The sequence below is a fragment of the Plasmodium gaboni genome, chromosome 12 (genome assembly GCF_001602025.1).
Source record: "Plasmodium gaboni strain SY75 chromosome 12, whole genome shotgun sequence".
NCBI lineage: Eukaryota > Apicomplexa > Aconoidasida > Haemosporida > Plasmodiidae > Plasmodium > Plasmodium gaboni.
This window is the reverse complement of record NC_031492.1, coordinates 444,926-462,738: the sequence shown is the minus strand read 5'-3', so window position 1 is coordinate 462,738 and position 17,813 is coordinate 444,926. Positions and strand designations below refer to the sequence as shown.

General features: G+C 18.9%; 5 protein-coding genes across 6 annotated transcripts in view; 4 read left to right on the top strand and 1 right to left on the bottom strand.

The window, feature by feature from the left end:
- Positions 1–923: 923 nt before the first annotated feature.
- On the top strand, positions 924–4,172 carry PGSY75_1212900 (putative bromodomain protein; the record flags this gene model as incomplete). The annotated part of the gene is made up of 1 exon (XM_018786717.1): positions 924–4,172. One exon carries the CDS (start codon positions 924–926, stop codon positions 4,170–4,172), a length of 3,249 nt encoding a protein of 1,082 aa, XP_018640582.1.
- A 1,483-nt stretch (positions 4,173–5,655) lies between these two features.
- On the bottom strand, positions 5,656–6,618 carry PGSY75_1212800 (iron-sulfur subunit of succinate dehydrogenase; the record flags this gene model as incomplete). The annotated part of the gene is made up of 1 exon (XM_018786716.1): positions 5,656–6,618. The coding sequence occupies one exon, from the start codon at positions 6,616–6,618 to the stop codon at positions 5,656–5,658; it is 963 nt and encodes a 320-aa protein (XP_018640581.1).
- A 2,858-nt stretch (positions 6,619–9,476) lies between these two features.
- PGSY75_1212700 (putative eukaryotic translation initiation factor 3 subunit 10) lies at positions 9,477–13,352 on the top strand (the record flags this gene model as incomplete). Its single annotated transcript, XM_018786715.1, has 1 exon — positions 9,477–13,352. One exon carries the CDS (start codon positions 9,477–9,479, stop codon positions 13,350–13,352), a length of 3,876 nt encoding a protein of 1,291 aa, XP_018640580.1.
- Positions 13,353–14,602: 1,250 nt separating this feature from the next.
- PGSY75_1212600 (conserved protein, unknown function) lies at positions 14,603–15,504 on the top strand (the record flags this gene model as incomplete). 2 transcript variants are annotated; one of them, XM_018786713.1, is made up of 4 exons in its annotated part: positions 14,603–14,686; positions 14,845–14,987; positions 15,159–15,306; positions 15,424–15,504. In XM_018786713.1, the coding sequence occupies 4 exons, from the start codon at positions 14,603–14,605 to the stop codon at positions 15,502–15,504; spliced, it is 456 nt and encodes a 151-aa protein (XP_018640578.1). The 2 variants fall into 2 exon arrangements, with proteins under 2 accessions (XP_018640578.1, XP_018640579.1); XM_018786714.1 differs by lacking the exon at positions 15,424–15,504 and having other exon boundaries at positions 15,170–15,221.
- Positions 15,505–17,309: 1,805 nt separating this feature from the next.
- Positions 17,310–17,813, top strand: part of PGSY75_1212500 (glycerol-3-phosphate 1-O-acyltransferase) — a gene marked incomplete at both ends in the record, with an annotated part of 1,614 nt that continues 1,110 nt past the window's right edge. The window contains one exon of the mRNA XM_018786712.1: positions 17,310–17,813. This exon is cut by the window's right edge and continues 1,110 nt beyond it. Within this exon, the coding sequence (XP_018640577.1) occupies positions 17,310–17,813 (504 nt within the window).

The window sequence follows — 17,813 nt, the reverse complement described above, 5'->3', positions numbered from 1 at the left end:
AGTTATAAATGTATATGATAATATATATATATATATATATATATTTATATATAATATATAAATTTGTATATTTTTATACTTATAAATAATATAATATATGTATATATATTACAATTAAAAATACCATACAAGAATAATATTTTTTTTTCATTACCCAAAAATAAAAAATATTGATGCTTATATTTTTTTATTTTTCTTTATTTGAAATAATAAAAAAATACAGAATTTTCAAAATTTTTTATTTATGCTATTCATAAAAAAAAGGACATTGTGAGTACACCAAAAAATAAAAAAAAAGAAAAAAAAAAATTATAAAATGAAGTAAAAAAAAAATGAAATATTTAATGAATTCATGATATATATATATATATATATATATATATATATATATATAAATATATATATGTAATATTCATAAAAAAAAAAAAAAAAAAAGAAAAAAAAAAAGACATTTTGTTATAAACAAATTTTAGTAATTATATAAAATAAGGAAAAAAGGACAAACAGTAAGATATGGTAAATAAATAAATAAATAAATATATATATATATATATATATATATATATAATTATAAAATGCATATGTAATATAAATATAATAATATTAATAAAGTACATATGTAATATATATATATGTATATACATTTTAATGAATAATGAGATAAATATTTATGATGATAATAATAACGTAAATAATTTTTTAAATAATGTAAATAATTATATACATAAAAAATAATTGTAATATAGTATATAATATAATCAAGTTAATGCACAAAATCATCTATATAGAATGATGATGAAAATATATGAAAGAGTATCATAAATGATAAAAAAAAAAATAAAATAAAAATATATATCATTGAATAATACAGATGTAAATGCAGAGGATATATTGAAAATAGTACTAGTGATATAATAATAAATATGAATGATTATAATCATATAAATAATCAATTATTAATTGATACTAGTAGTGGTATGGAACATATCACTATAGAGAATAATAATAATTGCATTATAAATAATATAGATAATATTGATTATAACAATAAGACAACGAATCATATCATTAAGAATAATGATTCAATTATATCGTATAAGAATAATAATATGAGTTCAATAAATAATTTAACAGATATAGATAATAATGGAACAACTATAAATAATCAGTTCCAAGAAAATTATAATAATAATATAATAAGTGATAATAAAAATATGAACTATTTCAGTTCTTTTTCAAATGAAAATACCATTGATGATAATGGTAATGATACAAATTATATGAATTATGATGATAATATGAACAACAGTGAATATACAAATAATAATAATATTAATATTAATAGTAATGATAATTTAAAAAACAATAATCAATGTAATAGTATGAATATAACAGATGAATATATTAGTGATAATAATATATCAAAAAATAATTCAACAAGTAATATATTAGAATATCATATAAATGATAGTAGTAGTAATAATAATAATAATAATAATAATGATAATATAAATTTTATAAAAAAGGAAGAAACGATAAAAAATATGGATGATTTATTTATAAAAAATGTTAATGATATAAGAAGTTTTGAAAGAGGTATATTAAATTTAACACAAGAAGAATTTATTTATATATCGAATAAAATTCATTTTTTAGGATTTCGATTTATTGAAGTTCCATGTGTTAAACCAAAAAATGAAAAAAGAAATACATACACAGCTATATCAAAAAGACATTTAAACGAGATTAAGAATTTAAGTTGTTCATTATCAAATAGTATATATGATGCTGGGAAAAGAAAATCAAAAAAATCTTTTGATCCCTTCTATTCAAAGGAAGAATTGGATTCAAAAGTTTCTTATTCACATCATGATCAAAAGGATACAAAAGATACAAACAAGAAAAAAGGACAAACTAATAATGTAAATAATAATGATTATATTAATGAAAAGGACATAAAAAATGCTAATATAAAAGAAGAAAATCATAATGTAAATAATACTAAAGGAAGTAATAAAGGTACGAATAATACGTATCATAATAATAATTCAATCAAATCACAACAAGAAGGTGATAAATTGACAAGTAATAGTAAAGGTGTAAAAAGATCTGCTAGTAGCAAATTTGATGATTTGGATAATAAACATAATAATAAAAATGTAATACATGGTACTAATTTTGGAACAAATAATTCATCTCCTACACATAATAATAGTAATACTGGTAAAGGAAAAGGTTCAAAAATTAGTAATTCAAATAATAAAAAGATGAATGAAAAGGAACAGATGAAAAAAAGACAAAAAACGAATAGTTATAATGAAGATAATTTATTGGATGAATATGAACAACATAAGAAAACATATAAGAAAAAAATATATAGAACAAAAAATCCATGGAAAACTTATTGTTTTAAAATATTACATAAATTAAAAAAGAAAGAAATAGCTTGTTGGTTTTTAAAACCAGTAAATCCTGAATTAGATGGAATACCAAATTATTTTAATGTTATAAAAAATCCTATGGATTTTGAAACTATTGAAAATAAATTAATAAATAATAAATATAATAATCCTTTTGAGTGGCAACATGATGTAAGACAAATATTTTTTAATGCATTCACATATCATAAAGTAAAAAATTGTGTATGGAATGATGCATATAAATTAGCAAAAGAATTTGATAAATTATTAAAACAAGGAAATGATGTAAAAAATATATTAAAAGATTGTACAAAGAATATTAATTCTGTTTATTTTAATATGAAACAATATAATGATTTGGTAGAACACACCAATAACACTAATAATAATATAAATCATAATAATATTAGTAAAACTGTTACAAATACAAGTATTGATGATTTGAGTAGCTCTTTGTCTTCTTCAAGTACTAGTAGTAGCAGTAGTAGTAGTAGTAGTGCTAGTAGTAATTATGATGATGAAGCTTATGATAATATAAGTAGTGCAAATTATAATAAGAGAGATAGTCAATTGCATAAAAATGCTCATGGTAAAAAGTCAAGTATGTATATGACTAGTGCATCTACAAATACATTAAAAAATAATTTAAATTCAAACCAAATATATTTCCCACATGGAAAAAATAAAAAGAATGAAAAAATTAATAAATCAAGTAAATATAGTATAAGTAATAATAATAATAATAATAATAATGTAGGTAACAAAAAAAGTATAAGAGATAATATAAAGAACAAAAAAGATGTTAATTCAAATACAGTCGATAATGATGATTTTGAGCCTCCAAGTGTAGGAATTATACCTGAACCACCTGGTATTCAAAAAATTGGTATTAATGATAAAGGATTAAATAATTATCAAGTTACATTACTATTTAAAAATTTTAAAAGATTAGCACCAAATCAAAGAAAAGCTGCTCTAGAAATTATACAAGATGATTTAGGTATACTTGCAGAAAATCATATGTTTGATAGATTCTTTACTTTTGATACTGATTTATTATCTATTGAAAAACAAAAAAGAATCTTTTTATATATTAATCATATGGGAAGAATTAATTTAGAACATTATAAGACTTCTTTAATTAGTGCAAACAAAGTGAACAATCCTAGTTTTTCTAAAGGAAAAATACCTCAAAAAATTGTTCCTAATAAAAGTTTTATAAAACATGGTAGTAATAATAGTAATATTAATGCTCATTATGAAAAGAGGAGAACTAATCGATATGTATCTTCATCATCCAATTCATCTGACTCGTCTACGTCCAACTCATCTGATTCATCAACTTTTTCAACCTCTAGTGATGATTCAGATTCTGATAGTGATTCAGATATGGATTCAGATTCATATGATAAGAAAAGAAAAATTAAAAGACCATTCCCAAATGATAAAAAAAAAGAATTGTCAAATAAATTTCTAGAAGCAAATAGAAGAAAATCATTACCTCAATACAAACCTGTCAATGAAAATAGAAAAAGCTTACAAATAAGAGATGATGTTATGGGTATGCATGCAGATTTTTTAGGATCAATGGATTCACCAAGAAATACCAAGAACAAACATAGAGCAACAGTAAGTGCATGGCCAGAATGGAAAGGACAAGTAATACAACAAGCTATTTTAACACAACACAAAACTAATGTACCTATAAATAAAAAAGAATTGATAGCCGAAGGATATGATGCTAAAATATAAAACACTAATAATAATGAAATATAAATAAATATATATATATATATATATCAGTTACACTACTTTATAAGTATTATAACAGTATTATCTTTATGAAAATTTTTATATTCGAATTAAATGTAGTGAAGTGATCGAAATTTGGATAACGTTGGACAACATTTATAATATTATTATATTATAATGAATGAAAAAAAAAAAAAAATTGAAATATTCTGAAAATAAAATTTTATATTTTAAAATTATTTACGAATAATTATATCAATATTTCTAATCATTGTAGTTATTTATATTAAACTTGATTATATTTTTAATATTTATAAAAATACATATAATATATATATATATATATATATATATATTTATGTTTGTATGTATAGTTATTATTATTTATTCTATATTATTTATATTATATTATTTTTTATAACATTAAAATAAAAGTGCTTAATAATGTTAAGTACAACTTATATAAAACTGCATTTATATATTTTTATTTATACATACATTTTAATTATTAATTTTCTTTTTTTTTTTTTTTTTTTTTTTTTTTTTTTTTTTTTTTATGGATGTGTTTTATGCACATCTTTAATTTGATATTTTTTTTTTTTTTTTTATAATTATAAAAGAATATGTTTATACATATAATGTATTCATTTATATATTATTATTATTTTTTTTTTTTTTTTTTATATATGAATGAAAACTTGTATTAATTTGATTCATTATTAATAGAATAAAGGCGAACATAAATTTATAAGAAACCCTGAATATTTTTATTTAAAGGAAATACAATTTTTTTTGTTTTTTAAATGTGTCAAGTATATTGTAGAAATGTAAAATTTTTTATAATTATGGTAGGTGTTCCTTTTTTTATTTTTGGTTCTTATAATAAATTTTGTATTGAAAAATATTGTATGTTGTAATTTTTTTTTTTTTTTTTAAATGATTTGTTATAATATATATATATATATATATATATATATGTGAGATGTAAATTTTGTGTGTATACTGTTCGGTGTGAATATATACTAATTTAATATTAAACTTTAAATAGAAACAAATATATGAGAATGGTAAAAAAATAAGTTTTATGTAAAACCTATATAAATATATAAATATATATAATAATGAATTCTGTTTGTGATGAACGAAAAAAATGAATAAAACAAAGTTGAGTAATAATTCTTATGAGACTAGAAAAAATATAAGGTGTATATATTTGTGAAATCATATAATAAAACAATAAACTAAAACAGTAATAAAATAGTAAAAATATATTAAAAAAATGGTGTATATATATATATATATATATGTACATATTACGTAATAATAATTGTTTTTTTTTTTTCCATTTATTTTATTATATGAATTGTAATTATAAGGTACAAAACAGTATACACTAAAAATATATACGTTATAATAATTTCACATATGGTACTCGTTTAAAAATATACATATGTATATATATATATATATTTTTTTTTTTTTTTCATTTTGTTTTTTCCATTTTACTCTTTACGTATTCAGAATGTTCTTTTATGGTATCTTTGGAGAAATTTTCTTGAACTAAATTTTTCATATCTTTTATAGCTTTAGCTGGATCTAAACCTTTTGGACAACACATAGTACAATTCATAATACCATGGCATCTATATAATTTCATAGTGTCATTGACTTCCATTAATCTTTCTTTTGTATATTCATCTCTACTATCGACAATCCATCTATAGGCTTGCATTAATGTGGCTGGTCCTAAATAATATTCTGGATTCCACCAATAAGACGGACAAGATGTTGAACAAGAAGCACACATAATACATTCATAAAGCCCATCCAATTTTTTCCTATCTTCAATAGATTGATAAAATTCTTTTTGTCCTTTTTCTTTTTTCGTTTTTCTCTTTAACCATGGGTCAATAGATTTATATTGATTATAAAAGTTCGTTAAATCAGGTACTAAATCTTTCATTACATATAAATTTGGTAATGGTTGTATTTCAGTAATTTCTTTTTTATCTCTATTAACTTCAGTTAGACAAGCCAAACCATTTTTTCCATTAATATTCATAGCACAACTCCCACATATACCTTCTCTACAACTTCTTCGAAAAGATAATGTTGAATCAATTTCATCTTTTATTTTTATTAATACATCTAAAACCATCGGACCACAATTATCTATATCAACTTCAAATGTCTCCATTTGTGGTCTTTTCTTATTTGATGGGTTGTAACGAAATATGGAGAATTTTTTTTTTTTTACCACTTCTCCATTTACTTTATTAATTTGTTCAACTTGTTTTTTCATTTCAAATCCTTTATTTATAGATCCATTGTTAAAACATTTTTGTATATACGAATATGCTTGTATGATATCGTTACGGCACTTGTTATTGCATAATTTTTTATTTAATATATTCATAACCCCTTGTAATTCATATTTTTTTAACATTTTTTTTTAAAAAAAAAAAAAAAATAAAAAAAAGAAAAGCATTTAATATATTTTTTTAATTGTTAATAATAAACAAATTGAATTAATATGACAATGACAAATGGATATTAAAAAAGGAAAAAATAAAAATTTTAAATGTCCCAAAAAAATTATTCATATAAATATATATAAATAAATAAATAAATATATATATATATATATATATATATATATATATATATATATTACCGAATGAAAAGCTTATACAAATGTATCATTATATATATATATATATAGAACAAATAACATTGTAAACTGAAAAAAATGAAAAATAAATATATTTTTTAAATATTATAAAAAAAAAGAATATAATCATAAGTCACATTTAAATAAAATAATTGCCATTATATAAGAAATATCTCAAACATGAATATAATAATAATGTTATTTCATTTTTTTGCATGATCATATTTTAATAATATATGTATATATATATATATATATATATATATATATATATATTTATATATGTTTTTTTTTTTTTTTTTTCTTTTTTTTTAATTAATTTTATTTTATTGTTATTTTTCAAAAAGTAATCCATTAAAAATATAAAAAAGAAAAATTATTTTCTATAAAAATTATTTGCATATTTTGTAATTTTACACACCATATAAAATAATTCCTTGTTTAAAATTTTATTATTATTCGTTCTGCAATTATATAAAAAAAAAAAAAAAAAAAAAAATTTGTTCTATATTAAATTGTAACCCCTAATGAAACTAAAAGGGGAAATTTTTTTTGTTTTATATATAAATATATTTTAATATATTTAAACAATGAAAGTAAAAAGTTGATATATTAAATAAATAGTTTTAATAATAAAAAATATTACAACAGAAATATATGTAAAAAATAATAAATTATATTTTGAAATATATGGGACATACACTAATTTTTTTTTTTTTTTTGAAGATACGTTATAAATGAAACTAAAAGGGGAAATTTTTTTTGTTTTATATATAAATATATTTTAATATATTTAAAAATGAAAGTAAAAAGTTGATATATTAAATAAATAGTTTTAATAATAAAAAATATTACAACAGAAATGAATGTAAAAAATAATAAATTATATTTTGAAATATATGGGACATACACTAATTTTTTTTTTTTTTTTTTGAAGATACTTTATAATATATACATTACATAAATATAAATAATATATATATTATATAATATATTTTTCTTATATTTTCACAGAAAAAATATATTAAGATAATTTTATAAGAATTAATATATGTGCATACTTTATTCTGTGATTTTTTTTACTGAATAAATCTTCTATAGATTTTATAATTATATATAAATATATTACATTATATCTATTGTTAAATATAAAATAATAAATCTTTTGTCAGTTATTATATAATATATATATATAATATAATATATGTATAAAATGTAATTAATATTATAATGTTCACATTTTATTATGTACCTTTCATCTATAATAAATAATAGTATATATATATATAAATAATTTTTATATTGGTACAAGAATTTTATGAATATATTATTATATATTATACATATAATATATGTAATAATTATATAAATATTTTATCTATATAATATATAAATAAATTATATTATAAAACTAAAATAAAATATAATTGGTATATTTATATATACATAAGTATATATAATATATATATATATATATATATATATATATATTTATTTATATACTTAAATAAATAATAAAAAAAACAAAGTAAAGGTTAAAAATATATAATAATATATTATTATATATATAATAAAATAATAATGTATTTTTTTATATCCACTTCAATATATGTATAATATATATATATATTTTACAATAATTAATAATACTAATTATAATATATATATTATATATATAATATATTTAATTTTTTTTTTTTTTTATTAAATAATTTAAAAATATGTAAAATTATAAAGATAATTATAAGGCCAAAAAAAAAAAAAAAAAAAAAAAAAAAAAAAAAAAAGAAAAAGAAAAGGAAAAAGAAAAATATAACATAAATCCATTTGTAATAATTATATATATTATATATTATTTATGTTAAGAAAGAAAAATATAATATATATATATATTTATTTATGGAAAACAAAAAAAAAGGAAAAAATATTAAGGATATAATAATATATTTATAATATTTATATATATATTTAGTACAAATTTGTTTTTCACATTTTTATAATTAACAAAGATGTAGAATTAACAAAAATGATTATTGGTTAATAAATGTTATATATATATATATATATATATATATATATATTTATTTATTTATTTATATAGTTTTATATATTAATATTTACAAATTTTTTATTTATATTTTAAATAATGTACTCTGATGTATATATATATTTTTTATTATTTTATCCCTAGATATGATAACAAAAATTATTAATGGAATAAATATATATATGAGAAGCATTTATATATGAATGAATGTATCATCATTTTTAAGATAGTATAAATATATATATATATATATGTATACATTTATGTTATTTTATTTGTGAAGGTTTATTATTTTTTTAAATATATTTTTATATGTTTATTTTTTTTTTTTTTATAAAGGAACTGTTGAAAGATTAACATATATATGTGTCATTTTAATGAGTTGCCTTTGTAGTATACATATTATGTATATATATTTATATATATGCTAAATGAAAAATAAAGAATATAATTTTTTTTTCTTTTGCAAAAATATAATTTGTACAAAATAAAAACATATATATATATATATATATATATATTTATTTATTTATATGTACTAATATTACAATTTTATGTATAAGGATATATATTAATTGTTTAGAAGATGCAAACATTTCAGAAACCAGAGAATGCTCTTAAGAGAGCAGAAGAATTACAATTTATTGGTCAGAATGAAGATGCTTTACAAATACTTCACAGTGCTATTGGGCATAGGACATTTCGTTTACAAGGTTGGCATATATTACAAGAACAAATTATGTTAAGATATATTGAATTTTGCTTGTATTTAGAAAAGTTAAGTTTAGTTAAAGATGGTTTACATCAGTATAGGATAATTTGTCAACATGGAAACATTGCTTCCTTAGGAAAAGTTATTACTGATTTTAGAGATAAAGCAGAAGAGAAAGTTCGATTAGCAAAAGAAAATGTTGCTTTAAATAAAGAGAAAATTGAACAAGAAGAAAGTAATGTAGATGTTACAGAAAAAATATTAATGTCTTCTTTAGATATCGAAATAACAGGAAAACATGAACGAAAATTACAAAATGCATATAGAATTTGTATGGAAACCTATAAAATGATTTTAGAAATTTTAAGAGCTACACCCAAATTAGAAAAAGCTTATCATGAGACAGCTAAAAAAGCTATTCTTTTTTGTAAAGATAATAAGAGAGTAACCGAATTTAAAAAATTAAGTGATTTATTAAGAAATCATTATAATTTAATACTTAGAGGAAAACACAAACCTGAATATCAATCCCTACTAAAAATTGAATACCATTTAGAAACCAAAATTATTCAATTAGAAGCTGCATGTGAATTAGCTATGTGGAAAGAGGCTTCCAATATTGCTGAGGATATTTACAACTTAAATATGCATGATTATTTTTACAAATCATTAAAATCTAATATTATGATGGAACCTGAACTTGTTTCTGTTATTGAAACGGTAAAGCCAGGTGACAAAAATGAAGAGGAAAAAAATAAAGAAAATGATGTGGATAACGATGGAAATACAAAAGAGGATGTTTTAAAAGGTGTTGAACAACAAGATAGTAATATGGAAAATAATAACAATAATAATAATAATAGCAATAATAATAGTAATAGTAATAATAATGATAATAATAATAATAAGGAGGAAGAAGATGATGGAAAAACCCCAAGTGGAGAAACAATAAACAAAGCAACAGATGGAAATGTTGGTACTGGTCATAACACTTCTCAGTCATTAAATCAATCTAAAGAAAAATTAAGAAATTGGATAGCTGTATTTTATGAAAAGATGGCAGATATATTATTCGTTTATGAAAGTGAATTATTTCATGGATTAGCTTGGTTAAAATACTGTTTTCATGTATTAAATTTTAAAAGAAATATGACTGAAAAAGAAAAAACTTATATTTGTAATAAAGCTGTTTTAGCTGTACTATCAATACCTGTTATTGGAAATAAAAAGAAAAATGAAGATTTTACTAAACAATTTGAAGCGCATAAAAAAATGTCGCAACTTTTAGGACATACTAGTGTACCAGTAAAAGAATCTTTAAAGAATGCATTAAGAATAAGAAATGTTTTAAATTATGCTGATGAAAATATACAAAAATTATATTCATTGTTAGAAAATCAATTTACACCATTAAGTTTGTGTTTAGAATGTGAAGTATTATTAAAAGAATTGGAAAATACAGAATATGCTATATATACTAAAAAAATTAAAGAAGTCATTTTTCATAAACTTATATTACAATTATCTAGAGTATATAGTTATATTTCGATTGATTATTTTATTGAAAATATATGTCCAGATCATTTTATGTCATGGAACGAAGCAGAAAAAATGTTAGTCGATTTAGTATATCAAAGGGAGTTAGAAATGAAAATTGATTTAACCATGAGAGCTATCCATTTTGGAGATAAACAAGTTTTAAATAGTAGTATGTTAATTAAGGATTCTCTTATTAATATGTATAACGATCTTCAACATGGACTAAAAATGATTAATGAAACAATAGCTGTAGAGAATGAAGTAGAAAATTTAACCATGTCAACCTTGACATATGAAGAAGAATTTGCATTCTTAGATAAGAGTAATAAAACTATTAATTATAATACAGCACCCATTGAGGATATTATTGAAAATGAAGTATTTGAGGAGAAACCTATTGAAAATGAAAAATTATTAAAGAAAATTTACGAAAAGATTGATGAAGAACATCAAAAAATACAATTACTAAGTGAAGAACATAATAAAAAGAGAAAAGAATTATTGAAGAAACAAAAGGAATTGGAACAAGCTCAACTCAAATTAAAAATGGAAAAGAAATTATTAGAAGAAAAACTTGAAAAGGAGAAAAAAGAAGAATTAGCTAGAAAGGGTGAAAAATTAAGAATCAAAGAAGAAAAACATAAAAAGAAAACTGAAGCCGCCGAACAAATGTTAAAAGAAATTAAAAAATTATGTTCAACAAATACTACGAAAATATTAATGAAAGGTAAATATATGGATGAAATCACTATTGATGATATATTAAATGGATATGTTGATTTTGATGATATTGAAGAAGCGCAAGAAAAATTAAGATTAAATGAAAGAAATGAAATTATTAAAGTCAGAAAAATGGAAGCTAAAAAGGTTGATCATTATTTCAGAGCTGTTAGGCAAGTTGAACTTAGTCATATGAATAGATGGATTGCTCTAGTTTTCCAAGAAGATACCGAAATTTTGTTACAAGAACAGAAAGCTGCTGAAGAAGAACAAAAGGCTGATTTTGAAGCTGCCTTAAAAGAAAAAGAAGAGTATGTGAAATTTTCTGTCGATATTGAAGAATTTACCAAAAATGAAATGAAATTAAGAGTTGAAGAATTTGAAAAGAATTTGAAAGCTCAAAAAGAAAGACTATATAATATATTAAAGGAAGAAAAAATTCAGAGAGCAAAGGAAAGAAGAGATCAACATATTAGGAAAATAAAAGCAGAAGAAGAAAGAAAACGAAGGGAAGAGGAGGAAGAAAGGTTATTGAAAGAAGAGATGGAAAGAAAGAAAAAAGAAGAAGCTAGAAAGAAACTTGAGGAAATTAGTAAGGTGCAAAGAGAAAGAGACTTAGAAATGGACTTACAAATGAAAAGGAAAAAGGAAGAATCCAGAAGAAGTGAAAGGTCTCATAGAAAGTCTTCTATTGATGATGATTTAACATGGAGAAGAGGTGATAAAGGAGGATCCCAGAATGGAGATGATTCCTATAGAAGACATGATGATCATCATGATGGTACTCATAGAGATAGATCTGAAATGAGAGACAGAAGAGATTGGAGCGGCAGAGATCGTGATAGGGACAGAGAAAGAGATCGCGATAGAGATAGAGAACATAGAAGAGATAGTCATAGAGATAGAGAAAGGGATCGTGATAGAGACAGAGAAAGAGATCGTGATAGAGATAGAGAAAGAGACCGTGATAGAGATAGAGAAAGAGACCGTGATAGAGATAGAGAAAGAGAACGAGATCGTGACAGAGATATTAAAAGAAGTGATAGAGATCATAAAAAAGATAGAGATGACAAATTGGATAGGGATTCAAGAAGACGTGAAAGAAGTGGAAAACCAGAGAATGAAAGAAAAAGAGAGAGTGAAATATCAAAGAGAAATGGTACTACTGAGGAAAGAACTAAAAATGCATGGAATTTAAAAGAAGATGATGATTCAAAAGCAAAACACGAAACAAGTGAAGAAAATACAAAAAGTTGGAGAAATAGTAATAAATTAATAGATAATGAAAATGAAAAGACAGAAAGATATAAAGAAGGGGATAAAAAAAATGGTGGAAAAGATAAAGAGAATGATGAATTAGCTAATGGAAATGAAGAAAATGAAAATGATGAAGATAGAAAAAATGACGACGAAGAAGCTTCAGATGGAGGAGATTTCACTGTATTTAAGAAAAAAAAAAGAAATATCTTAAGATTCTTTATGAAAGCATAGAAAATAAATAAATAAATATATATATATATGTTATTTTATATATATATATATATATTTCCTATTTTGAAATGTATTGTCAATAAAATATATTCTTCTATATTGTATTTAAAGATCACATTAAAAAAAAATATATATTTTTATAGTTTTCATAAAATACATGTATACATATATATATATAATTAATATGTATATTTAATTTATTCATGTTAAAAATTTAGAGAGAATTTACACCACATACATTTATATGCATTTAATTGTTTCGTAGATAATGTTATTTACGTTAAATATTTTTTTTTTACATATTAATATATATATATATATATATATATATTATATGTATTTAATTATAATTAATTTATTTAAAATTTTATTAAAATAAATATAAATAAAAAAAATAAAAATGTGTATTCTTTTAATGTGCATATTTTTTTATGCTATTTAAAATATATATTTAATATATAATATACTAATATTTTATACCTTTTTTAATACATAAATAAAGAAATAAAATTGAACATATTAATATATACTCAAATGTATATTTTTATCCTTTTTTTATAAATTGCATTATATTTAAACTTATATAATAATTTTCATATTATTAGAACACATTAAAAAATATAATATTAAATAAAGTATATTGTATCATTGAAAAATAGAAATATAAACAATGATTAAAATATATATATATATATATATATATAAAATGATACCTTTTATATAAAATAAATTAATTTTTATAATAATAATTATCCTTTTAAGAATTGAAAAAATATTAATATTAAAGAAAATAATAGAAAAAAATATAATATTTATATATTTATTTAAAGTAATATAATATATATTATAATTATATATGTATATTATATATATATATATATATATATATATATATATATATATAATATAATAATATATTTTTTTTTATATATGAATCTTTTTCCTTTTTTTTCTTTTTGCACTTGAAAATATTATTTATATCTAGAATTTATTATTATTTTATTAATGCTACTATACAGAAACGAAAAAAAAAAAAAAAAAAAAAAAAAAACTTATAGTTAAAAACAAAATATATAATAAGTATTTGTAAATTTAATAAAATGAATATAATATTTTAAAATCATATTTACATATAAGTACAATTAGATATTCATTTCCATTTTTTTTGTTTCCTTTTTTTCTGTTTTTTAAGAGAAATTTTAAAAGGTTTCTAAAATTTTTTTTTTTTTTTTGGTTTCTGAATAGTGAAAATGGCAGGTCAATCTGAGAAGAAACGTTTAAAAAAGGCTAGTTCATTTATTATTTATGCCTCAGCATTTTTTAGCATTTTTTCCGTAAGGAGATATTAATAATAAGAATATATATATATATATATATATATATTATATATGTGAAATAAAATATCATAAATATTTTCCACATCTACATAATGTATTTAATCGTTATATATTTAATACTTTTATTTTATTTTATTTTTTTTTTTTTTTTGCAGCTTGTTTATATTATCTTTTTATATTTTTTCAGATATAATTTAATTACAAAATATATTTTTTCCTTACACTGTTTATTATTTTTTTGTTATTATTATTGTATAAAAAGTATACACTATGGATTAACGAATGGAATGAATTATACGTAAGATCCTATTTAACATTGAATATATGACGATAAATAAATAATTTTATTATTTTATAGTTATTGAATATAGATGAAGCATTATCCTAATATAAATATTAACATAAAATATATATATATGTATATATGTATTTTATACATGTGTATATATATATTTTTTTTTTCTTTCAGGTATTACACTGATGTTTTAATTCTGTCCTTTTGTATAAATATAGGACTATTTTTTTCATTTAAGTTTTTTTACATATATATAATTATACCATTATATGCGGCTTATCAAATTATTAGTTTCATTTTCAAATACTTCTTGAGCTCACCAGTAATATACGCTTGATATTATATATTACATACATATATATATATATATCACCCCTATTATATATAATATTGTATATATTATATTATATATTTATTATTTTGTTTATGTTGTTTTTAGTTTGGATCTGCGCAACCATCCAAAAGAATGGAAAAAATGGAAAAGAATAAGAACAAGGTTGTATATAAAACAGTTTATTAAGAATATAAGATTATTATTATTTATTGTTATTATTTTTTTTTATATTTATTTTCATTTATTTTTATGTTTTTAAATTAAAACTATGACTTTTCATAAATATATATACATATATTATATGAATATAATATTATATATATAATATATTTTTTTTTTTTTAATACTTTATTGAAACTATATATATATCTTTTCTAACATTAATATAAAAAATGAAATATAAACTTATAAAGGCAAAGAAAAAAAAGAAGAAAAAAAAAAAAGAAAATGAAAAGAAAAGAAAAAAAAAAGAAGGGATAAAGTTAAAATAAATTATGTTTGTGCTAGCATATTAATTACTATGAAAAAACGTAATTTTTTTTTTTCCAATATTCTATTTGAAAATAAATATATATATATATATATATATTAATATTTTATGGTATTATATTTACACCTTTTATAATTTTTACATATATTAAGATGTGTATTTCAGAATAAATAATATTTATTATATTTTATTTTTTTTTATAATATGGATTATTTCGTGTAATTCGTGTGTTGCTATATATATAGATTCTTATAAATATAAGACTTGAAAAAAATAATTCTTTTAATATATATATATATATAAATAATATAATAAAATATTTATATATTTATATATATATATATATATGTATTTTTTTTATTATTTTTTTTTTTTTTTATATATATATTTATGAGACGATTTAAACGAAAAAAAAAAAAATAAATAAAAATTACATATACTTATTATATTTATTTAAAATATTAAAATTTCATTACTTGAATATTTACAAATATATGGAAAAGATGTAATATTTTCTAAATAGATATATTTAGAAAAAAAAAATGTGGGATAATATTTTGAATAATTATTTAATTTTTTTTTTAATATATAAAAAATTATATATATATAAAAATATATAATGTATATTTATATTACAGATATTAAGTATCATGGCTTAAGAAATATATATATATATATATATTATAATTATATATATAATATTAAATACCTATGTATAATATATATATATAATATATAATATATATATATATATTATGTATACATTTTTTATTTATTAAAAATATATATAATTATATGTATAATATTTCCTTTTTGTATGCCATTTTTTAAAATTTTATTACATAATATATTCAAAAATATGAATTTATATATATAATAAAAATATATTTTTTTTTACGTATCCATAATAATATATCTATTTTTTTTAAGTATTTTCTTTTTTTTTTTTTTTTAAATACATTATTTATTATAAATGTATATTATATATATATATAATACTTTTTATTATTTCATTTATTTTAACTTGATGTATTTTTCTTATATGAATAATAATATTTCTTTTTAAATATTTTATTTTCATAATATTTTTTGGTCACATGTATGTAAAAAAAACATATATATAAATATATATATTTATATATATATATTAAATATGTTTTTATATTTTTATATATTTAAATTTTTTATTTTATATATGTGTTTCTCTTCATATATATAGTCTCTATAGGATTTTATTATATAATGAAAAAAATATTTGCTTGTTCTTGCAATATGTTATCATTATAAGGAATATAATATATGACATATATGTTTATAAATAAAAAAAAAAAAAAAAGAAAAAAAAGGACACGATACATATATTTTATTATTTTTTTTTTTTTTTTTTTTTTTTTATGTTTAAACATTTTATATAATTTTTAATTTCTCCATTGGGTACATGTTATATTTATTTATTTTTATTTATTTTTTATTTATTTATATATTTTAAAATTTTTAAATAATGCCAGATTTCTATTTTTTAATAAGATGGTTATGTAAAGTTATAGTAAAATCAGTATTTAGAGATGTGAACGTTATAAACCCGGAAAATGTGCCCTTGTATGGATCTGTTATATTTGTTGGGAATCATAATAATCAGTTTATTGATGCATGTGTATTGATAGCAAATATTCCCAGACAAGTGAAGTTTATTGTTGCTGAGAAATCTATGCGAAGAGTTGTAATTGGAAAATTGGCTAGTGTTATTGGTTGTATAAGTGTGAAGAGACCACAAGATTTAAAATTTAAAGGTATTGGTCGTATATGTTGGAATGAAGGTGATGTAAAAATAACAGGAATAAATACTAGATTTAAATTGGATGTTCAAGTTGGTGATAAATTATTAACACAAAATAAAATGTTTCCAGTTGTTAAAATAGAATCAGAGACTGAATTGATAATTCAAGAAGGTATAAATATACAATGTGAAGATAAAATTAATGGTGTATCATTTAAAATTATACCT